This window comes from Pan troglodytes, chromosome 7 (assembly GCF_028858775.2).
Source record: "Pan troglodytes isolate AG18354 chromosome 7, NHGRI_mPanTro3-v2.0_pri, whole genome shotgun sequence".
NCBI lineage: Eukaryota > Metazoa > Chordata > Mammalia > Primates > Hominidae > Pan > Pan troglodytes.
The window spans coordinates 37,117,940-37,142,874 of record NC_072405.2 but is presented as its reverse complement, the minus strand read 5'-3'; the positions used below and the strand labels follow the sequence as shown (position 1 = coordinate 37,142,874).

The 24,935-nt window shown below is 45.9% G+C and overlaps 1 protein-coding gene and 1 pseudogene across 7 annotated transcripts in view; one reads left to right on the top strand and one right to left on the bottom strand.

The window, feature by feature from the left end:
- The window catches only part of INTS9 (integrator complex subunit 9), a 123,803-nt gene extending 107,281 nt beyond the window's left edge, over window positions 1-16,522 (top strand). For all 7 annotated transcript variants that reach the window (XM_024345105.3, XM_024345103.3, XM_024345108.3 and 4 more), the window contains 6 exons: window positions 3,210-3,381; window positions 6,234-6,358; window positions 8,254-8,421; window positions 13,103-13,201; window positions 14,157-14,294; window positions 15,861-16,522. In XM_024345105.3, the coding sequence (XP_024200873.1) occupies window positions 3,210-3,381; window positions 6,234-6,358; window positions 8,254-8,421; window positions 13,103-13,201; window positions 14,157-14,294; window positions 15,861-16,037 (879 nt within the window). In that variant the 3' untranslated portion in view covers window positions 16,038-16,522. The remainder of the gene's footprint in view (window positions 1-3,209; window positions 3,382-6,233; window positions 6,359-8,253; window positions 8,422-13,102; window positions 13,202-14,156; window positions 14,295-15,860) is intronic.
- LOC112204337 (small nucleolar RNA U3) lies at window positions 1,665-1,754 on the bottom strand (annotated as a pseudogene).
- Window positions 16,523-24,935: the final 8,413 nt, after the last annotated feature.

Here is a 24,935-nt window from a genome sequence, read left to right as displayed (position 1 = left end):
CCTCAGGTGCACTTGTCATTGTTAGGGCATGAGGGAGTCAACCCTTGGTAATGTTACCATTACCCATGAGAAACGATGGTTCCACCCTTATTACTGGTAACAAATTACTGTTCAGAATTCCTGCCCCACAGCTTCATTTCCACTGGTCAAATGCAGTAAGTTGGCTAGAAAGGTAGATACAATTGGCAAAAAAAGATGAATTTATCTTAGTTTCTGTGCATTGATCAGTAGAGCTACAGGAACTATAGATAATGCTTAAAAGTGACTTACGTGTGCAGAGACCTGCTGCTATTCTTAGAATCACATTCATCATCTTGACATCTTTGGATACAATAGACCCTTTTTGACAGCCACTCACCCATTTAACTGAGACAACTAATAATTTTGGCCGTATAGTTTATAAAAAGAATGTCAGTTCAACTTGCAGACTACCTGGAAGGAACGTGGGAATTCGATGTTTGCTCCGGCTTTACTATTTATATTCCATCCAAGCATGCGACAGCTGATGAAGATCTCCGGGATAGTGTTAGTGTCTTCCTAATACAACCAGGTCTCTTCAATTAAAGATGAGGTCTTCAAGGTGAAGAGAGTTTGGCTTCTGTTTGGGGTATGTCCCATTCTGGCCACATCCCCACTCTTAGGGTGACTTCATTTGCACTTCAAGGTGTTGCCCAGGGCCCTCTCATGCACAACATGTGGCAACAGGATTGAGCCTATCACAGGCCATTGCTTTATCCATGAAACAGCCTTCCAGAGCAGTGCTTCCTTTGGCCTGGTTGATATTTAGGGTCTGTGAAGTCTGGGTGTCTACCTTCTGGATGCTGGGGTGGGGCAAGGAGGCCTGGGCAGCAGGCACAGTGTCTGAGACGTTACAAGATGCCATCTAGTCATAACTGTCTTTGCTATTGCCTTGAATGGGCCTGACACTGGGAGATGATTGTGAAGTGTTGTGCTGCAGGGGAGACTCTTGGTTCAACACGTACACTTGAAAGAAAGCTTTGAGGCTGTGGGGCACCTGCTTCTTTTTTTTTTTTTTTTTTTTTTTTTTTTTTGAGACGGAGTCTCACTCTGTCGCCCAGGCTGGAGCGCAGTGGCACCATCTCGGCTCACTGCAAGCTCCGCCTCCTGGGTTCATGCCATTCTCCTGCCTCAGCCTCCCGAGTAACGGACTACAGGTGTCCGCCACCAGGCCCAGCTAATTTTTTGTATTTTTAGTAGAGACGGGGTTTCACCATGTTAGCCAGGATGGTCTTGATCTCCTGACCTTGTGATCTGCCCACCTGAGCATCCCAAAGTGCTGGGGTTTGTGTGTGTGTGTGTGTGTGTGTGTGTGTGTTTTAGTGACAGGGTCTCAGTTACCCATGCCAGAATACAGCGTTGCAATCATAGATTACTGCAACCTTGAACTCCTGGGCTCTAGCCACAGTATCCAACAACTTTTTTTATTTTTTGTAGAGACAGGGTCTTGCTTTGTTGCCCAGCCTGGTCTCAAACTTCTGGGCTCAAGCAATCCTCTTGTCTTTGTCTCCCAAAGTGCTGGAATTACAGGCGTAAGCCATTGTGCCTGGCCCATTTCTTAATATAACTGTCTGTGTTACCAGGACATCACATTTCTAAAAGCCAATTTGATCTTTGTTGTGCATGTGTGTGTGCATGTATGTGTGCATGTGTGCACACATGTCCACATGCTGTACACATTCAGAGAAGCTTCTCTAGTAGCAAACAACAGAAATGATCCCTGAAAGTACAGTCTTTGGTCTTGATCCTTATTCAGTTGCTGCAGTAGCTTAACACAGCTCTAGCTTTGCAGGAGGAGGTCCTGTACTGGCAAACAGTGTTTGTGGTGCGACGGATGTGGTTACTGTCACCAGGACTTGGTGATTCACGAGTGTTGGGAAAGTCACTTGTACTTCAAACAAGAAGTGATAATGAGAACTTCAGGCCTGGTGTGGAGTGTCAGGCAGCTTATAAAGGAAGAGTCCAGCTAAAGCAGGCCATAACAATCTGAATATGTTTCCAGGAAGTATGTCAGTATTACCAGAAAGACTTGACTTGCCCATGTGTTCCACAAATCACATTCTGGGTAAAAACTATTTTAATAAGATTCACTTGTATTTTTTTAAATTAATAAGTGTTACTTTTCACAGCAGTTTTAGGTTCACGGCAATCATATGCCCCTGCCCCACACACGCAGTTGCCCACTGCACCATCCCACACCAGAGAGGTGCGTTTGCTACGGCTGATGAACCCACATTGACACGTCACTCTCGCCCAAAGCCCAGAGTTTACAGTAGGGGTTCCCTTGGCGTTGTGCTTTCTATGGTTTTGAACAAATGAACAGTGACCTGGATCCACCATTACATCATCACACAGAGAAGCTTCCTCACTCTGCAGATCCTCTGTGCTCGGCCTATTCATTTCACCTTCCACGAATCCCTGGTGACCGCTGAGCCTTTTACTATCTGTATAGTTTTGCCTTTTCCAGAATGTCATACAGTTGGAATCATAGGGGCCTTGGCTTTTCAGAGTGGCGCCCTTCACTTAGGAATAGGTTCCTTCATGTCTTTTCGTAGCTTGGCAGCTCATTTCTTTTTTAGGGCTGAATAATATTCCGTTGTCTGGATGCATCAGTTTCATCCTTCACCTGCTGAAGGACACATCTTGGTTATTTCCACGTTTTAGCAATTAGGACATTCATGTGCAGGTTTCTTGTGGACATGATTTTTCAAAATATCTTTCAAAGTGGCTGTATCATTTTGCATTCCCACCAGCAGTGAATGAGAGTCCTTGTTCTTCCATATCCTTGTCAGCATTTGGTGCTGTCAGTGTTCTGGATTTTGGCCATTTTATTATAACAGGTGTATAGTGGTATCTCATCATTTTAATTTGCAGTTTCCTAATGACATACGGTGTGGAGCATTTTTTTGTATGCTCATTTGCCATCTCTCTTCTCTGATGAGGTGTCTGTTCAGGTTTTTTGCCCACTTTTTAATAGGGCTGTTCATTTCTTTTTGCTGAGGTTTCGGAGTTCATAGATTCTGGGTCACAGTCCTCTCTCAGGTGTGACTTTTGCAGGTATTTTCTCCCAATCCGTGGCTTGTCTTCTTTGTTGGTATTTTAGATCCAGTCCCGCTCACCCTCCCGTACTTTGGTTCCCCCTTCAGCCTGGGCAGGCTCACATTTCTTTGTATTTTTTCTATATTTTCCAGCTCATTCAGACCAATAAGCTGAAGCACTACCCCAGCATCCACGGAGACTTCAGCAACGACTTTAGACAGCCCTGTGTGGTGTTCACCGGGCACCCTTCCCTCCGCTTCGGGGACGTGGTCCACTTCATGGAGCTCTGGGGAAAATCTAGTCTCAATACCGTCATATTCACGGGTAACTGAAAAAAATAAAGAAACAAATTGGTTCTCTCCACTGAGGCCATGAGTGAATGCACCTACAAGGTAGAGACCCAGGGAAGGATTTTGCAGTGAGACATAAATACAAACATTGTTCTACTGTAGGTACCAAAGAATGAAGAAACCGCAGAGAAAGAGTGAAGCAGTGTGTGCCATTGGACAGCTGGGCATCCAGCGAGGCCTTCATGCCTGTGTTTTCAGATTTCTCCAAGACAGAATCCTGCTGAGTGCTTTTTGCTAGGATATCGTAAGCCATTTCAAGAAGTGCAGTGATTCGCTAACAGTCTTGTTTTACCTGTTAGGAATTGTTTACAGAGGTAGATCTTTTTCTTCTGATTGTGGTTTACTCTAACTGTGGATTTTCTTCTGGAGACAAATCCCTCAGGGGAAAAAATTCCTTTGATAAGGTCAAGTAGAGTGTTTACATAGATAATGACTGTATCATTTTATCAGTGTAGTGTGCCCAGCCCTTTGAATGCTAGGTCTTTTTTGCTTATCTGTGATAGGGGATATCTTGGAAATTATGCACAGACCTTTTTTTTTTTTTTTTTTTTTTTAGCTCATCAGTCATCATTAGTGTTAGTGTATTTTATGTGGGGCACGAGATAGTTCTTCTTCCAGTGTGGCCCAAAGAAGCCAAAAGCTTGGACACCCATGGGTTAGGGTCTTCAGTCGGCCTTGGGTTTTAGAAATCTTACAGGCTATGAAGAAAAAAGAAAAAAAAAAACACCTTGATTTGAAATCTGGCCCAGCTTGCAGCAACCTCAGCCAATTCACCAGCAAGCATGACTGTCCCCACAGTAAATGGGACTGTCAGTAGCTACCTCTGTGGCTCACTCTGGGCACCAGGCACAGAACCCGGCACATGGCGGCTGTTGGGAAAGCGTTGTCACCAGCTCCCTTCCTAGCTTTAGGAGCTGGGAGTCCAGTTACACCAGAAGCACTGGGATGACGCTTCAGCCCTTCCCCCAGCTTTCATTTGTGACCTAGAGGCCACCAGGAACACGCCTGTGGTCAAACCAAGTTGGGTTTATTGCCTCATTTCAGCAAGGGGAACACACACCATGGGTAAAAGAAAGGCAAAAAGACCTTGTAGGACTTAGGCTGGTATTCGGTGATGCGCAGGTGTTCGCGGAGGTGAGGCGTCACCCTGTATTGGGTGGCGTCAGGATGCAGGGTCATTCTGCGATGGGTTTCTTAACTCATTCTTATCTAGAACGCAGGAAGAATGGAGCCGGCATAGCGGGAAGTTTGCTTATGCTGTGGTCAGGACAGTTCTGTGTTCCGTGTTCAGGATGATTACAGAGGGGTCTTGTCTTTGGCCGGATCCATCATTGTCAGACAAGGTGTTGGTGTTCCAGGAAGTTGCGTTCACACAGCAGGAGGACACATGGCTTTGCTGTGGGTGCCAGGCCGGCTCTTGCTGATACCAGGCCAGGCAGAAAGTGCCAGGAGAGGCCCCGGTCACCAGGACTGCTTTCCTCTTCTCAGGCCTGCTTTGGGCTAAAGGTGGAGGAAGTTGGGCCACAAGATATTGATTGACAACACCCAGAACTTCATAGCTGCCAAGATTTCATTAATCAGGAGGTTGTTCAGAGAATGTCCTACGTAGTGGGGCTGAGTTGGTGTCTCCTGCTCCTGCTGCTGAGTGGTGACTCGACATTTGACATGACAGTGGTGACAGCATCTACACAGCATAGTAGATAACCTGGCTTTAATACAAATGTTTCTTCAGCTAAAAGGAAATCAGGACTGTGTGATTTCCTGTGACAACTCTGGGTAATGGGTTTGCATTTAAACTGGTTTATGGGGCTTCCAGGGCAGAAGTTGTGTCTGGGAGAGGTTGGGGCCACCTTTTTTTATTGTTTTGTGACTCCTGGATACATGAAAAGGGGGTCAGTATTCTCAGAGAAGCACAATCCACTGGAATGGGCATTTATGTACCTGGCAGCTCTGCCAGTTTGTCCTGACAACAGTGGAGACGTCTGTGTGTCTGGTGTGCCTAAGCCAGGGTCCTTCATCGCTGGGCACAGACTGTGCTGGGAATCAAAGTGTCACATCAATTAGGACCAAGCGAGGTCTTTTGGCTCAAGGCGGGCAGCTTCCTCGAGTTGGGGGAATGTTCCCTGCCAAGCAGGCTGCAGCAGCCCTCAGGAGACAGGCTGAGCAGAGGGCGAGGACTCTTCCCGGTCAGAGGGGCTGGGGCTGCTGGGGAGCATCGCAGTCTCAGTCTACAGACCATTCACGGGCCTGGAGGCGGGGCCGTGCGCTTGTCTTCCGGGTGCATCTCACACCTGGGCGTTAACTCAGAGCTGATTCTAGGTTCCTGGGTCTGTACCAGGCCTCTCCACTGTGAAGTCACTGTTTTTCTCATTGTATTAAATCAGTACCTTGTGGGGGACTCTTTGAAACTATATATATATTCTGTTCTCCCTCAAAATGGTATCTGATATTTTTAGCATTTGTTGATGATTTTCATCTGAATAAGTGGTGAACTGTAATGGTTGCCAAATGGTGGTTTTGGTTTTTATTTCATCGTTTGTTTCTTGGCATTTCGTTGTAAAAAGAGCTTTCTTTTCTCCCCCACATATGTATTTCTCCCTCATTTACCTCATCTGCCTCTGCTGAAGCTTGGAGCCCACCCACAGGGTCCATCCCAGCCTGCCCCTCCTTCCACGGGGCCCCTTTGACCTCCGTCCCCCACGTGTGCTTCCTGGCTCCCTCCTGACCCCCTGACTGTCTGTGGGCCCTCAGCGCCCCAGTTGCTGTCTGGCTTGGCAGCTCCTGTGTAGTCTGCATTGTAAGATTTCTTTCTTGTACTTTCCCTAGAACCAGACTTCTCCTACCTGGAAGCCCTGGCTCCTTACCAGCCGCTGGCCATGAAATGCATCTACTGCCCCATCGACACCCGGCTGAACTTCATCCAGGTGTCAAAGCTGCTTAAAGAAGTGCAGGTAATGAAGGACACTGCTTGTGCCTTCACATAGTCGTGTCACCTTGATGTGGCTCATGCTTGTGTGGGGTGAGGGGAGAGAGATCTAGCTGTGTTTGATTCTTGTCTTCAGTTCTCACACATCTGCAGAATGCTGGGACACATGCCAGCCCCCCTCCACACTGAAAAGGAGTGGTCTTTACACCCTGACCACAGTTTCCATTCTAAAGAAATCAGATGTGGAAGGGAAAGAAAACCATCTGTGTCCGCTTAAAAGCAAACCCTCTCACCCCTGCCAAAAAAAAAAAAGTCATTCTAGAAACATACTCACTAAGCTGAGACAGTTTAAATGAAACACGTACTGGGGCCGTGTCGCACGTGTAGGCTGGTACCACAAACAGTGCTGTTGGGTTTGGGTTTTGTGGCAGTTTTTGGTCATTTGTTTCACTTCACATTTTCTGCGCTGGAGAAAGGGAAGAAGTAGCTGGGGTGCAGTGTAGACCAGGAGGCGCGCGTAGCAGGAAGGCAGGGCCACGGAACCACTGTGCTGGCTCAGCCACTGCTCGCTGGGTTTCTGGCTCTTGAGAGTCGGGAGAGGAACTGGAATTGGCAAGGAGGACAGCTGACACCGGCGAGGAAGAGCTCTCCCTTTCCACTCCCTGGTGTTCCCAGGAGTGAGATGAGGGCCGAGGGGCCCAGCACAGCACCTTCAACCTCAGGATGAGAGAGGCCCTTTCACAAAACTCTGAGGCAGGGGAACAGGAAACAGAGAAAGCCGGAGAACCCCAGGAGGGCCCCAAGAGTGGATTCTGGTGATTATTAATGTGCTTGCCCAATGAAGAAAGAATACTGGCACTCTCTAGGTATGATGAGAGCAGACAGCAAACGTGGGGCCTGTCTACAGTGATTCGCTACCCCACTGTATGCTCATCCACGTTAGAAGCAGCGGTGAAGGGCGTGTTGCTTTTCATTATTAACTTCAAATCCCAGTCCCTAAACCAGCTCTTGACGCCCCTCTGTCAGGTGCTAATCCTGGAAACTGGAGGCCACCTGGTCTCCACTTTAGGTGAGGAAAACCTGGGAGAAGCCATCAGACTGCACCTGTGGCATGAGATGCTTTGAGACAGGTCAAGAGGAGGAGCAAAGGGCAGTTTGGAGGAGAAAAGTATTAGCCCTAAGGAACAGGTGCTTTTGGAAGCTCAGCCCGGTCAGCCTGGTGGAAAGCCATCTTCAGCAGGGAATTCAGGGCTTGGTCCAAGCTCTTAAGTAGAAGCAGGGACAACACAGTGCCCCTGTGGGCTGCCAGCATTCCTTTTTCATTTGGGTGATATTTGTGCAAAGTAAAAATTGGTTTACTAATCTTTTTTTCTCAAGATAACAAAAAGAGACATTTTGTTTAAAAAAAAAAAAAAAAAAAACTCTGCCTCTGCTCCTTGGTTGCACATGGTGAGCACATGAGCTGAGGAGTGCCCACTGCCTAATACCAGCTGACCTGCAGATCCAGCGGAAACTCCAAACCCACAGCGCCAGCCCGGCACGAAAAGCCACAGCTCTTGGTAATCAGCCAAGAGCTTATAATAGCAGGCATGTGGGAATGTTAGAGAAAGACCGTGCCCCGAGGAAGCCCAGAGACTGCTGGGAGCAGACATGGAAGTTACCGTGAAACTTATGTAAACAGTAAAAAAGATAAATTAAGCTGAGGCAGTTTAGGGGTTTCCGAGATGTTTCTTCTGCCCCAGTGCCTTCACGTTCCCTCTCCTGTCTACGGTTCATTGGGCTTGAGAGGATGAAAGTTCACCTTGGCCTGGAAGTGGTGAGCCTGTAATGGCAGGGAGTGGATCGGGGTCAGGAATGGGCCTTCCACAGGGGCCACTGTACTTCACACCACCTTTCTCAACTGTCCCATTGGTTCCTCAGCCCCTGCACGTGGTGTGTCCTGAGCAGTACACTCAGCCGCCCCCAGCCCAGTCCCACAGGATGGACCTCATGATCGACTGCCAGCCCCCCGCCATGTCCTATCGGCGGGCTGAGGTTCTCGCCCTGCCCTTCAAACGTCGGTACGAGAAGATCGAGATCATGCCAGAGGTGAGCTGTTCTCCTTCCTAGGGTTAAACTAGAGCTTTCCACAGAGGCTCTTGGAGATCGTGCAGGGGTGGCCTTCTTTTGGATTTATGTCAAGTATAAATGAACCAGGCTGCGCGCAGTAGCTCACGCCTGTAATCCCAGCACTTTGGGCGGCCAAGGTGGGCGGATCACTTGAGGTCAGGAGTTCGAGACCAGCCTGGCCAACCCAGCCCGGCCAATATGGCGAAACCCCATCTCTACTAAAAATACAAAAAAAGTAGCCAGGTGTGGTGGCACGCATCTGTAATCCCAGCTACTTGTGAGGCTGAAGCCTGAGAATCGCTTGAACCAGGAGGTGGAGGTTGCAGTGAGCCGAGATCACACCACTGCACTCCAGCCTGGGCAACAGAGTGAGACTCCAAGTATGAATGAACAAAGAACATGGACCCTTAACCAAGTAACCGGGAAGAGGGGGGATTTTCAGGGCCTTCTTGTTTTTCAACTAATAAAATAACAGCTGTTAGGACTGCTCCTTACCTAGCATTCAGCAGCGTGAGCCCTGGGCCACATCATGGGTCAGAGCCCTGGGAAGTGGAGATGCTGACACCCGCTCTGTCCCTAAATACCATAGGATGGTGACTTTTCTCTTCCTTCCTGGACCTCAGTTATGAGTGAGTGTCAAGAGTTCGCTGAATTCAGAGGTAGATGGGGGAGATAACAGGAACCAAAAAATAAGGATTGTAAACTTGGTTATTTATATCCTCTTGAGCATACTTGCAGGTTTTGGTCTATCAAAGTCTAAGTATTTTATAGGTCTGTGAACTCTTAGCTTCAGTTTTAGCAGGGAAAGAGCCAAAGCATGCTGTCCATGTTGAACAGCTGTGGCATGCTGCGCTTGGGCCACTCCTCTGAGAGGGAGACAGAGAGGGACGCGGCCTCTCCTGAAAGACAGCGTTGAGGATGGTTGGAGGCTACCTCTGGCTTCCTTTCACCTCTTGAGGCAACTTGAATGTGTTTTCAACAGACAGAAAAAAGAAATATAAAAACTTATTGTTAAAACCAGTGTGCCCAAACTTCTTTTGGAGTTTGAGGTTCAGAAATGGCCTCCAGAGCTTGGGTTGGAGGTCTTGGCTCCTGAATGTGACTCATTTCCATGAGCCTGGAGAGGCTGCTAGGGACCACCAGGTGCCATCTTTATGGTTGTTTAATGTTGAATATGTTTTTATCATTTTGTTACGATTTTTTCACTTTCTCTGGATTGTTTTTGTCTGGTATTTTACAGGGTCTGGGATTGACGGCCTTGGTTTAGATTTCAACTCTCTAAGCCAGCATTCCTTAAACCTTTTGGTCTCAGACATCCTTACAAATAGAACTCCAAAGAGGTTTTGTTTATGTGGGTTATGTCTATTGATGTTTGCTATATGAGAAATTAAAACTAAGACATTTTAAAAATATTCACTTAATAATACAAACCTATTATATGTTAACATAACTAAGGGATAAAGACAAAAGCAAAAATCAGTCCCAGTGCCAGGGATAAATGTTAAGATTTTGATGTATTTGCCTTGTCTGTTCACTGTGTGTGTGCCTACTGGAATCACACCTCATACACTGTCGTCTTTTTCACCTATCAGTAAGTACATTATATCATTTAAGATATTTCAGCCAGGCATGGTAGCTCACTCCTGTAATCCTAGCACTCTGGGAGGCCGAGGCGGGTGGACAACGAGGTCAGGAGTTCAAGACTAGCCTGGCCAAGATGGTGAAACCCCATCTCCACTAAAAAAAATTAGCTGGGCGTGGTGTCACGCACGTGTAATCCCAGCTACTTGGAGGCTGTGGCAGAGAATTGCTTGAACCGGGAGGCAGAGGTTGCAGTAAGCCAAGATCATGCCACCGCACTCCTACGTGGATGACAGAGCGAGACTCTGTCTCAAAAAATATATATTTCAGCTGGGCATGGTGGCTCATGCCTGTAAACCCCAGCACTTCAGGAGGCTGAGGTGGGGGTGAATCACTTAAGGTCACGAGTTCAAGACCAGCGTGGCCAACATGATGAAACCTTGTCTCTAATAAAAAAACAAAAATTAGCCACAGGCGTGGTGGCAGGCGCCTGTAATCGCAGCTACTCGGGAGGCTGAGGTTGCAGTGAGCCAAAATCGCGCCACTGCACTCCAGCTTGGGCAACATAGCGAGACTCCGTCTCAAGAAAAAAAAAAAAAAGATATTTCAAAAGCTTCAGCTTTAATGGTTGCATAATGGTCTGTCATAATTTAACAGTTCCTTTTTTCATAGATTTTTTTTTTTTGAGACGGAGTCTCGCTCTGTCACCCAGGCTGGAGTGCATTGGCGCTATCTTGGCTCACTGCAAGCTCTGCCTCCCAGCTTCATGCCATTCTCCTGCCTCAGCCTCCCTAGTAGCTGGGACCACAGGCACCCGCCACCATGCCCAGCTAATTTTTTTGTATTTTTAGTAGAGATGGGGTTTCATCGTGTTAGCCAGGATGGTCTCGATCTCCTGACCTTGTGATCCACCCGCCTTGGCCTCCCAGAGTGCTGGGATTACAGGCGTGAGCCACTGCGCCTGGCCCCTTTTTTCACAGATTTTCATTTCTGGTTTTTCTGTGTTATAAATAACACTTTTAGGAGCATCCTTTTACATAAATCTTTGTCCATATATGTTTATTTCCATAAGAAAATTTTCTGAAGTTAGAATTTCTGGGTCAAAGATTATGAACATCCCTTTCTGGCTCGAGGCTATATATTGCCAGCTTGTCCTCTAGAATGAGTGTGACAGTTTATACTCCCACAGCAGAGCTGGAGACAGCTCTTACTTCTGCCTCCTTGCTAATATTGAATGTTGTCCTTTTTTAGTTATTTTCCAATTTTATTCAAGTCTTTTCCAGTTATATAAGTATACACTGATATCTAATTTTAAATTGTATGTCTTTTTTTTTTCTTTTTTTGAGACGGAGTCTCGCTGTGTTGCCCAGGCTGAAGTGCAGTGGTGAGATCTCTGCTCACTGCAAGCTCCACCTCCTGAGTTCACGCCATTCTCCTGCCTCAGCCTCCCGAGTATCTGGGACTACAGGCACCTGCCACCACACCTGGATAATTTATTGTATTTTTAGTAGAGACAGGGTTTCACTGTGTTAGCCAGGATGGTCTTGATCTCCTGACCTTGTGATCTACCCACCTCGGCCTCCCAAGTCCTGGGATTACAGGCGTGAACCACTGTGCCCGGCCCTATGTCTTTTTTTGAGACGGAGTCTTGCTGTGTTGCCCAGGCTGGAGTGTAGTGGCACAATCTTGGCTCACTGCAACCTCTGCCTCCCGGGTGCATGCAGTTCTCCTCCCTAGCCTCCCGAGTAGCTGGGATTATAGGCACATGCCACCAATCCTAGCTAATTTTTGTATTTTTGGTAGAGATGGGGTTTCACCATATTGGCCAGGCTGGTCTCAAACTCCAGTCTGCCCACCGTGGCCTCCCAAAGTGCTGGAATTACAGGCGTGAGCCACCGCACCCAGCCAAATTGTATGTCTTTGATCATTAATGGAGGTAACTGTCTCAATCCAACTTGCTACAGTAATTGCCTTTAAAATGGACATTATGGCCAGGCACATTGGCTCAGGCCTGTAATCCCAGCCCTTGGGAGGCCAAGGCAGGAGGATCACTTGATGCCAGGAGTTCAAGACCAGCCTGGGCAACACAGCAAGACCCCCATATCTACAAAAAAATAATAAATTAGCCAGGCGTGGTGATTCATGCCTGTAGTCCCAGCTACTGGGGAGGCTGAGGAGGGAACATCACTTGAGCCCAGGAGGTTGAGGTTGCAATGAGCTATGATCACACCACCACACTCCAGCCTGGGCAGCAGAGTGAGGCCCCATCTCAAAAAAAAAAAGACTCCTTCAGAGTCGTCTTGGAAATAGTGCATGGCTGCCCAGGGAGAGCGCAGAACGCCATCCCCAAAGCTCCCACCCCAGCCTTGTGCAGGGAGGAGGGGCCTGTGTGTGGAGGAGGCCTCAGGTGAAGAACGGGATCTGGCGCACACCCTGCTCCTCGGCAAGGGCCGCTTCACGCTCGCCATAGGCCGTTTTCTTATTTCATGAAACAGGCCTCACGTACCATTTGCCAATCTGCTTAACTATCCTAAGCTGCTTCCTCTGCCCGTTTGATATTCATCTTCATGTTTACATAATGGCCTCTTGCATGTTTTTGTTTTTAAATAAAGGTGGCTTGGCTAGGTAGGGGTCTACATGTCTTAAAAACCATGCAGCTAAACCCAGCAGCAGAGCACCTAATAAGGTCAGGCTGCACGGCAGGGCACCCAGCAGGTGCAGGTGGTCGGAAAGATACCACCCCCCAGGTAAAGCCGTGGCTCCCACCATCAGGAGAAGTCAGACTTTCAGGAAGAGAGAGCTCCCTCAACCGCCATGCTGCTGTCCCCGTCCTTCCTGCCACTGGTCACCTGGAGAGGGGATGAGGGTGAAGTAAAGGCCAGAATGAATGAAAGGCTGCACTTGGTGTGTCACCTGGGCGACAGAGCAAGACTCCATCTCAAAAAAAAAAAAACAAATTGTTTGTTTACCTTTAAAGTTATTTCATCTTTTTAGACTGCAGTGATGTAAATACAGATTAAAGGAAGAGTAATGGTCATCATTAAAGGCCCCCAGCCTGAACTGCGCCCTTTGCTTTCAGCTCGCAGATTCACTGGTGCCCATGGAGATCAAGCCTGGCATCTCCTTGGCAACTGTCTCGGCCGTGCTGCACACCAAAGATAACAAGCACTTGCTTCAGGTAGGGGGTGCTGGGTGGGAGTGCAGGGGACCCTCTCCCCAGCAAGAAACCAGACCACCTAACAGATTATATTTGAAACAGCGCTTCATGTGAATTCTTGTTGAAGAATTATTTCCCTGGCCATGTGCCTCAGAGAGGCTGCTGTGCCCAGAGATGAGGCCGCACGTCATCCCAAGGGCTGCCACAGGCACATTCTGTTGGGGAGCGCTGCCACGCGAGGCAGGGCTGTGGGGAGACGTGCAGGGTGGCAGGTGCAGCCCTGCCCTCGGGGGCTGGAACCGGAGGGCACCTGCGTGAGGCTGTGGCTACCTGAGAGCCTGGTCCTGCCAATGACCCACACACAGGTGGGTGGCACTTCAGCTCCAGGGCAGGCACTGTGTCTTAAGAATTCCTTTCAGATCTGGACTGTGTCACCTTTATGCCACATGTAGAGTTGCTCCTAGCTACCACTTAAAGTCTATTAGACCCTGTGCTGGGTCCTTGACCCGCCTTGTCTTACTGAGCCATCAGAATTCACTGCTGTCATCATTTCGTAGGCAGCTTCTCTAACCTTGGCCAGATGGTGGCAAAGCTGGGGTTTCCCCCTTTGGTCTGACCCCACAGCCAGTGTGCCCAGCCACGGGGTCATGATGTACCTGCAGCATGACACAGTGTATTCTGGAGAATTTACTCAGCAGATACTGAAGTGAACCACCTGAAAGTTTAAAAATGGATCTTGATAGAAGGCAGAGATCTTAGCAAATAAGGTGTTGGTAGGCTGGACAGTTGAGCATTAGAGCGTGTGCATCTGGGGCTTCCGGCAGCCAGGGAACCTGAACCGAGTGCCGGCTGAGGAAACCGGGCCGGGGCTCTGTGGCCTGTGAGGACAGGATAGTCTCAGGCTCTCAGTGTGGCCTGCGGTGGCCCCTGCTGCTCAGAGGAAGCTCATGAAAGCCACTCTTTCCTTCTGCTCTAGCCCCCTCCTCGGCCCGCCCAGCCCACGAGCGGGAAGAAGAGAAAGCGGGTGAGCGATGACGTACCAGACTGCAAAGTCCTGAAGCCTTTGTTGAGCGGTTCCATCCCTGTGGAGCAGTTCGTGCAGACCCTGGAGAAGGTGAGCTGGTTTCGCTGGTGCCGTGGAAACTCCACACGTGGCAGCCTTTCCCTGGCTCACTATGGCCCCCTGGCTGCAGGGAGTGGATGTTGCTGCTTGTCACTTAGTCCCCACTGTCCTGTGGCATCTGCTTGGTCTAAGGTCCTGCTGGGAGACCCAGGAGAAAGAAAGCAGAGTGAGGAGTGCCCCATCCTTCCTCCCAGCACGAGGTCACCAGAAGGCCTCTCCAGACTGAAGAAAAAGCTGCTTCCACACACACATGTGACGAGTGGGGCAGGGTAGTGAGGCCAGGACAAAGAGGGACCCGGCCCTGCCAGAGTCTTGCGCTTCCACAGATGACTCCTTGCTGTCAGAGGGGAGCCAAGGCTCCAGTCGACTGTCAGGATTTGCAGGAGGCAGTGGGGGGAGGGGACACTGGCCCTTCCCCTCTGTCTCAGCAGCCCTGATGGCTGCTTCTCCCAGAGATGAGATTTCTTGACTATGATTAAAAGAAAAAAATCTAACCTTAAAGGTTGTAATTTTGGCTTCAGTCACAGGACTTCAGAGATGACTTTATTAGGATTATAGAATCTTTGATAGGAAGAAGGAATTGGCTAAAGGTAATACTGTTCGTGCTGCTGCTTGCAAGAACTGCAACAAATTACAATCATTACAAGGAAGGAGATTTCTATGAACTTTCTATCCAATGTAAATATCACAATTGCCGACTTTCAAATCTTAAAGGCTTTCCCTTTCCTAGGATTGGTTTTCTCCACCTGTCTTTGATTTTCCCGTAGGGAAAAAGGCTCTGGCTGGGTGGTTGCGGCTCTCTTCCACCCTCCCCGAAGACCTTGCAGGGCTCCTGGGCCCTATTGATGGTCCTCAAGCTGGACTTTTAAAAACTTAAGATGAGGACCTTCTGCCTGGCCCAGCCTATGTCCTGACCCAGTGTTCCACCCCGGCTCCTCTCTGTAGAAGGAGCAAGCACCTGTCCAAGTCCCTAGGGGAGCCTGCAGCCATGAAGTACAGGTGGCCTCCCCACACCGAGGCCCTTCACCTGCTGTGTGTCTGTTTCAGGCACATGCCTCCTTTCCATGTCACGTCTGATTTGTAAGGAATTTCTGTCCTTAGCATTAGCAATAGCTGAGAAGTTTGCACTGCTGCCTTCTCTCCTTCACTCTTGAGAGGGCTCTGCCAAGTCCCACAGGGGTATCTTGGTGTCACCTGGCATTTTCCTGGGAGCTCAGACAGCTGAAACTTAGGAGGGAGCTGTCACCAGGGAACGGCATGGTGCAAGCAGCTGAGCGTCCCAGACTCCTGAACACAGTGCTTGGATGTGCCCTCAAAGAACTCACAAAAGCTTAGGCAGGTTGTGGAAATTCTGTTGTTTTGCATGAGCTTTTGCATGTTTAGGGTCTCTTTTCAAGTATAAGAAACTATCACTATCATAGGCCTATGACTAGTCTGAAGAATTGTGTTGAGACATGTCAGTTTCTAGAAAGTTCAGTCGAGTCTGTGAAGTGTCGTTTACAGATCTCACAGCTGTGCAGTCTGCCCACCCCCCCTCTTTCTTTTCTTCTGGAGCAGCATGGCTTCAGTGATATTAAGGTGGAGGACACAGCCAAGGGCCATATCGTCCTGCTCCAGGAAGCTGAGACGCTCATCCAGATTGAAGAAGACTCGACCCATATCATCTGCGACAATGACGAGATGCTCAGAGTGCGACTGCGGGACCTTGTCCTCAAATTCTTACAGAAGTTCTGAGTGGGCCATCTGAGCCACTTCCCTGAAATCCTGCAGTCCCTCACTGGCTGCCCTCACAAGCCACCTGAGGAGTGGCATGAGAGGCCATTAACCGTGTCTTTGTGGTGTCCTCTGGCTTAAGGAGTGAAGAGGTGGCTCTTGAGGGAAATGGTCTGGACTTATTCCCAGCACTGTTTCAGGCAAGAACTTTCCCTTTCAACTTCAGGCTCATTTTCTTCTCAACTCTGGCTCTCTCAAGGAGCTGGAGGGTGGCAGAAGTGGGACAGGAGAAGTTTTCCAAGAGGTTCATGGGAGGCGGAGGTGACTGGCTGGCTGTCTTGCATCAGTCCCAGGCCTCGGGCAGGGGAGCCGGCCTTTGGTTTCGTTTACTTGCCTACAGTGCTGTATGCAATAGCATGATCCCAAAATATGGTAAAGTGAACCCATCTGTCTGCATTTTCTACTCTGAGTCCATTTGTTAATAAAAACTTCTTATTTTTATATAATTAGCTGTCCTCTGTTGAACCTACAATCTATATATTGATTTAGTAGCTGAAAAAATATGAAAATATACAGAACAGCATGAACTTAGAAAACACCACAGGAAATTGAATTTTGATGTGTATGTTAAATCATATAATTTGCACTGTTTATAAAAACACAGATCTGTTTCTCCTTACATTGCATAAGAAGGTGCTCACCTTTAAGCTGTGGCTGCACGGAGAGTGATGCAGGTCGGTACACCAGCCTCAGGCTCCACCTGCACCGCCTCTCCCACAGATCCTCAGTCTCTGCATTAAACTGGGCGTTACTCACAGATACCCTCAGAGCCACTGGTCGTAGGAAGCTTTCAGACAAAAGTAACCTCACAAAAGATGACTGCTTTTGAAATGTATAAAACCAACAGTTACCAGGTCAGATAGCACGAGCTGTGACACCCAGGCCAACTTTGCGAGTATTAAGAACAAGTCTTAGCCCTGGAGGGTGATGCTAGATAGTATGCCCAGCGCAGGCTATTCTTAACCATCTTGTTGGAGTGATTGATTGATTGATTGAAATTTAGTCAGAAGTCAGTCCTCCAACTCGGCTGACAACTAAACAGCACACAGGGATTTAGTGACCCAATAAATACATAACATGAACAGCTGCAGAACTGACTGCTCTGGCTTTATGGCGCATTATCCCTCCTCTTGGAACGATCGTATCGGTGGGAAGGAGTGCTTCACTAAAGCAGGGAAAAGACTACTTCATGTTTGCCATCTCCAACCTTGCCAAACCTGGGCATGGGAATGCTTAAGTAGGTTTCTATTTTCCAAGGTTTGGGTCCACTCCAGTCAAGGGATAGGCTACAGAATAAACGAGAGGCTTCCAACCATGGGGCAGGACTGACATTACAAGAGATGAATGTGCCATGGCTATGAACATTGTTTTCTTTTTAGAATTGCAAATAGACATCCCAAGCAGGCATACTTCCAACAGAACCTTTGAAAGAATCAAGTGAAATTAAATTTTAAAAACATCTGAGGGCCAGGCATGGTGGCTCACACCTGTAATCCCAACACTTTGGGAGGTCAAGGCAGGCGGATCACAAGGTCAGGAGTTCGAGACCAGCCTGGCCAACATGGTGAAACCCCGTCTCTACTAAAGATACAAAAAAAATTAGCCGGGCATGATGGCACACACTTGTAATCCCAGCTACTGGTGAGGCTGAGGCAGGAGAATCACTTGAACCCGGCAGGTGGAGGTTGCAGTGAGCCGAGATCATGCCATTGCACTCCAGCCTGGGCAACAGAGCAAGACTCCATATCAAAAAAAAAAAAAAAATCTGAAATGCAAAAACAGTGTAAGCTAGAGCTCAGGAGAAACCAAAAATGGTTATTTTATTTAAATGTCCTAGCAATGCTATCTAGGAATGATGGGATCTGTCAAGCCTGTCTGCTGTGAAAGGGCTTGATCAGAGAGCCCAGTGCTGGTCCCTTGAGGGGGGTTGCAAAAGAAGTGAGCAGTAAGAACAAGTGAGTCAGTGGGTGCCCGATGAACAGGGTGCAACTTAGTAGGTTTTAATCAAGTCATCACCACCCACTTAGTGGCAGAAGTCAGAGGCAGGAAGCAGCAAAGACTCATGCTTTATAGAAAGCAGAGAGAAAATCCAGAGCCGGCCTTTCCAGGTATGAGAAGAGCAGTTACAAGTAACTGCCTAAAGTTCAGGTATTTGGATACCATGCCAGGTTGGTGAGAAGACTCAAAAGAAGTGGCATAAGTGGCAGACGTGGCCTGGCTCTATCAGAAATGCGGCCCACCGACATTAACTGACATTGACTGACATTGACATCAACCTGGCGAAGACTCTGACATCCAGAAAAGTTTGTACTCAAACCCAGTGGAATCCTAATGATTAATTGAAAAAAACTTAATAGTGCAGAGACCTCATATCATTTAAGTCTTAGTACAAAGTGATATATTAGGTATCTATTGCACAACAAATTACCCCAAAACACAGTGGCTCACGCCTGTAATCCCAGCACTTTGGGAGGCCGAGGCGGGCAGATCACGAGGTCAGGAGATCGAGACCATCCTGGCTAACACAGTGAAACCCCATCTCTACTAAAAATACAAAAAATTAGCCAGGTGTGGTGGGCGCCTGTAGTCCCAGCTACTCCGGAGGCTGAGGCAGGAGAATGGCGTGAACCCAGGAGGCGGAGCTTGCAGTAAGCCAAGATCGTGCCACTGCACTCCAGCCTGGGCAACAGAGCGAGACTCCGTCTCAAAAAAAAAAAAACAAAAACCTGACTTTTCTCATCTCACTGTTTCTGTGGTCGGGAATCTGGTGTAGTGTGGCTTAGCTGGTCGACCCTGGCTCAGGGTCTCCTCTCCACACAGCTGCAGTCAGTGTTGGGTGAGGGAACAGAGCTTAAGTAACTTTCCGCAGAACAGCCAGTGAGTGGCTTCTGCCTTACCGCAACACCGTGGGTGAGTATCAGGTCAGCAGCCAGCCAGGAAATGGCAATCTGTCTTTTAGGCCATTGCTTTCCAAGTCACATCTACTCCATCTCTCCTGATCCCTGGAGAGCTTGAAGATTTTGGCCCTCACAGTTGTCCTATAAAGGCATTTCCAAACTGTAATGAAGTATCAACAGAAACAAGTGTGAAGAAACCTTTAAACCTGCATAATGACATATTAACAAGAGCCAAGCAACGAGTGGGAAGGGAAGGAGGACACTTTTCCTCTGGCCCTGAGTCCAGTTTTTTTCCTGCAGCCAAGAGTAGTAGTTAATGCTGTCTCACTGCTTTATGCCATCTATAAGAAGGTAGACAACACTTATCTTTCAAATGCACTGCAGTGGGACTACACATAAATAACAGTAGTCTTCTTTGAACCTAAAATAGAGTGGAAATAACCAATGACAATTCTGGAGGAAGTCACAGGTAAATCCTGGAGACCAGCAGTGCCAAGCTGAGCCAGACGGCCAGTCTCACTGTAGACTTGAGCCAGCCTCCATCAGGAACTGATCTTCTAAAGATCAAATACCAGAGTCTCTACTGCTCCTTGGCAGCCCATTATGGGTTTTAATCACATCATAAAACATTATATACATTATGGCCAGGTACAGTGGCTTACACCTCTAATCCCAGTACTTTGGGAGGCCAAGGCAGGTGAATCACAAGGTCAGAAGTTCAAGAACAGCCTGGCCAAGATGGTGAAACCCCATCTCTATTAAAAATACAAAAATTAGCCAGGCGTGGTGGCAGGTGCCTGTAATCCCAGCTACTCAGGAGGCTGAGGCAGAGAAATGCTTAAACCCGGGGAGGGGGCGGGGGGATGGAGGTTGCAGTGAGCCAAGATCGCACCACTGCACTCCAGCCTGGGAGACAGAGCGAGACTCTGTCTCAAAAAAAAAAAAAAAACCATCTATCTATCTATATATATATATACACGTGCGCGCGCACACACACACACACACTCACATTAAATGTAAACTTTTAAGACACAGGACCACAGATCTTCGAAAGGGGTGTAAACGCCCATCTCCTTAGGCATGTAGAATATTTCTTGCTTCTCTTCTGTTGGCATTGCAGGCCATTGAAAAAAATGTGCAAAGCCCCCGCGTAATGGTGTTGGTGTTAGAAGGATTTACCCTTTACCTTTTTCTACAATAAACATTCCTAACCCATGTGTAAGCCTCCCTGATGTAGTTATCAAATCAATCACCAGTAAAAAGTAACCTAATTCTCATACAGTAAATTCTGAGTTACCAAACACATTATCAATTAAAATAAGTTTGCTAACATTTCCTTAAATTATCCACTGTAAGTTTTTACTCTAGTAACTATTTACATTTGCTTCACATACTTTGGAAATAATGGACTTTCATTTCACAAAGCCTTTCCCAATCATCAGTAAGCACCTTCCAGTCATCAGTGGGCATTAGTCGGCAGCTGCTCACATATTCGGTGTGTTGTGCTCTCTCTCATGGCTTTAGCTCACCATCACAGATAAGCGTTTCTCCCAGACTTACAGCTAGAGAGGAGCACATTTCCAGGACCATGAGCACCCTGGGGGCAGGATCTGTTTTTTCCACCTTGTCCCAGCATGAGGCTTGTGGAAGAAGGTAAGGAAAGAAAATTTCAGAAATATTTAGGAATTACAGGCCAAAACAACATTTCCTGGTGGGTCAGTTTTTTAACTGCAATGTTCTAAACATGGGAACCTGCACATAAGTGTAAAAATCCCTATCATTTAGCCCATGCTTTAAAATAGCTACTTGATTCAGTGGGCAGCTTCCTGATGAGATGAATCAGAGGTCGGTAACTGTGGCCAAAAAGCCAAATCTGGCCCACAAGCAGAGTTGTTAGAAAAAAGATGCAACAGAAATCACATGTGGCCCACAAAGCCTAAAACACTGGCTGACCCTTTACAGAAAAAGTATGCCAATCCCTGCTCAAGTGCTGTGTGTGGGAACATTTCTGTAGTTTATTCAAGTAAAGGTCAAATAATGGAATGGCAATGTAACAGCTCCCATCAGACCTGACCCTCCTAGAGGTAAAACTATAAACTCCAGACGTATGTAGTTACGTAAGTAGGTAGATAGAACAACCTACCACAAAAAAACAATTCCATTAGAGATTTTATCACCCTTGTAATAATTATTAAAACAACTAGACAAAAAAAAGTCATAGATGACCTGAACAAAACTGTCAAAAACTTTGACTTAATTGATACTTTTTAGAATACTTGCTCTGCAGCAACAGAATGTTTACTATGAAAACCATATGCTAGGTGATAAATCTCATTACATCTAAAAGGACTGAACGCATACACAAAACCTTCTCCCACCACAATGGAATTAAATTCAAACTCAACAAAGTATTTTGGAAAACCACAAATATTTAGAAATTAAACACTTCTAAAATAGCTCATGGATCAAAGAAGACATCCCAAAATGAATTGGAAAGTATTTTGAACAGAAAATTAAAGCTCAACATGTACAGGATACTGCTAAAGTAGTGCCTAAAAGTCATCTTATACCTTCAAATGCTTACAGAAAAAATGAAAGACCTAAAATAGATCTAAATTTTTACCTTAGAAGACTATAAAAAGAGCCAAATAAACCCAAAGAAAGTAGAGGAAAGAAATCATAAAAATAAGGACACATGAACAAAACAGAATAGAGAAAACTAACGAAGCCAAAAGCTGATTTTTGAAAACATCAGCAGAACTGATACACACCTCATTAGACTGATCAAGGAAAGACAGGACCGACTGCCCATATGGGCAGTGAAAAAACTTTGGTTATCACTACAGATCCTACGGATATGAAGAAGCCAGCCAATCAGAAAGGAAAGGGAGGTATTACTAAAGAGCCTACAAACATTAAAGGGATAAAAAGAATACCAGCTTATGCCAACAAATTCACCACCACAGATAAAATGGAAAATTTCCTTTGAAGACACAAATAGACAAAGCTCATTCAATAAGAAAAAGAACTTGATATTCACTTAAGAAATTAAATTTATTATCTTCTCACAAGGAAAACTACAGGCCTAGATGGTTTCCCTGGGAAACTATCAAACATTTAAGGAAGAAATAACACCAATCTTGTATAACCTCTATCAAAAAGAGGAAGGGGGAATACTTCCAATCCCTTTTAAGGGGCCAGCATAACTCTAATACCAAAACCTTATAAAGTCATTACCAAAAAAGAAAATGAGAGGTAAATATCTCTCATGAACATCAATGCAAAAAAAAAAAAAAAAAAAACTTACCAGCAACCTGAATCCAGCAATACACAAATAGGATAATATGACATGACCAAGTAGGGTTTATCCCTGGAATGCAAGGATAATTAAATATTTGAAAGCCAATCTAATTTATAATAGAATAGAGGATCATTTCAATAGATACAGGAAAAAAGCATTTGATGAAATTCTCTAACAGCACTCAGCAGAGAGGAATAAAAGGGAACATACTCAACCTGATAAAGGTTATGTATGAAAAACTTAACAGCTCAGTGAAATACTAGAGCTTTTCCCCAAATATTGAGAGCAAAGCAAGGTGCCGATCCATACTACTGTTCTACAGTGTTCTCGGAGTCCCAGTCATTGCAATAAGGCAAAAATGAGGAGGAAAAGGCAGGCAGGCATACAAACAGATAAAGCATAAAGGTAGGAAAGAAGTAAAACTGTTTTCAGATGAGACTTTTTACATAGAAAGTTCTAAGAAATCTAGAAAACTACTGGAATAAGCTCACAAGACTGCAGAATACAAGGTTAGTATCCAAAAGTCAACTCTATTTTATATATTAACAAGTTTTTGAGAGAGAGTCTTACTTTGTCACCCAGGCTGAAGTGCAGTGGCACAGTCATGGCTCACTGCAGCCTTAAACTCTCAGGGTCAAGTGATACTCCCACCTCAGTTTCCTGAGTAGCTGGGATCACAGGCATGTGCCACTGCATCCAGCTAATTTTTTTTTCTTTTTACTTTTATAGAGACCCACCTTGGCTTCCCAAAGTGCTCGGATTACAGATGTGAGGCACAACACCTGGCCAGAAATAAAATGTTTTTAAAACAGCAACTTCATTCATAATAGTGTGAGATAACTTTTGAAAAGATATGTAAGATCTCTACACTAAAAGTCTCAAAACCTTGCTGATAAAAATTAACGATTTGAATAAATGGAGAAATATGCCATACTGATGGATTAGAAGATTCAATACTAACATTTTAATTCTGCCTATTGATTTATGGATTTGATGCAATACCATCCCAGCAGACAGCCACACCACAACCTAACCCAATGTTTTAAGTAGGTAAAGGACTTGAATAAACATTTTTCCAGAGATGATACACAGATGGCCAATAGCACATAAAGAGATATTCAACACTGGTCATTAGGGAAATGAAAATCAAACCCATGACCAGGTACCACTTCACACCTACTAGGATGGCTGTAACAGTTTTTAAAATTTTTATCAGAAAGTAAGTGTTGGGAGAAGTGGAGAAATTGGAACCTTCATACGCTGCTAGTGGAATGTAAAATGACACAGCTGCTACGGAAGACGGTTTGGCAGTTCCTCAGAAAGTTAAATACAGAATTACCATATTGTCCAGCAACTCCACTCCTCTATAGATACCCAAAAGAATTGAGAGCAGGGACTCAAATATTTGGCCACCTATGTTCTTAGCAATATTATTCACCACCTTAGTAACCAAAAGATGGATGCAACCCAAGTATCCACCAACAGATAAACAGATAAAACAAAATGTGGAATATACACACAATGAAATATTATCCATTCATAGAAAAGAATGAGATTCTGATACATGCTGCAACGGGTGAACCTTGAAAACATGCTAAGTGAAATAAGCCAGACACAAAAGACCACATATTTTATGATTTCATTTATATTCAAATATCCAGAATAGATGAATCCATAGAGAGAGAATAGAGGTTATCAGAGGCTGGAAGTAGTGGGGGAATGGGAAGTTACTGTTTAATGAGTACAGAATTTGTTCGCAATGAAACAGTTTTGTAACTAGCTAGTGGTGAGGGTTACATAACATTGTGAATATACTTAATGGAACTAAATTGTACACTTCAAAATGGCTAACATGGCAAATTTTATGTTTAAATTTTTTTAATCTGATAATCCCAGGTTTCTTAGAAGAGACTGGCAGTACTGAGATGAATTTTATGTAAGCATAAGAGCTAATGTACAAAAATCACAAGCATTCTTATACACCAATAACAAACAGAGAGCCAAATGATGAGTGAACGCCCATTCACAATTGCTTCAAAGAGAATAAAATACCTAGGAATCCAACTTACAAGGGACGTGAAGGACCTCTTCAAGGAGAACTACAAACCACTGCTCAATGAAATAAAAGAGGACACAAACAAATGGAAGAACATTCCATGCTCGTGGGTAGGAAGAATCAATATCATGAAAATGGCCATACTGCCCAAGGTAATTTATAGATTCAATGCCATCCCCATCAAGCTACCAATGACTTTCTTCACAGAATTGGAAAAAACTAAAGTTCATATGGAACCAAAAAAGAGCCCACATTACCAAGTCAATCCTAAGCCAAAAGAATAAAGCTGGAGGCATCACGCTACCTGACTTCAAACTATACTACAAGGCTACAGTAACCAAAACAGCATGGTACTGGTACCAAAACAGAGATATAGACCAATGGAACAGAACAGAGCCCTCAGAAATAACACCGCATATCTACAACTATCTGATCTTTGACAAACCTGAGAAAAACAAGCAATGGGAAAAGGATTCCCTATTTAATAAATGGTGCTGGGAAAACTGGCTAGCCACATGTAGAAAGCTGAAACTGGATCCCTTCCTTACACCTTATACAAAAATTAATTCAAGATGGATTAAAGACTTAAACGTTAGACCTAAAAC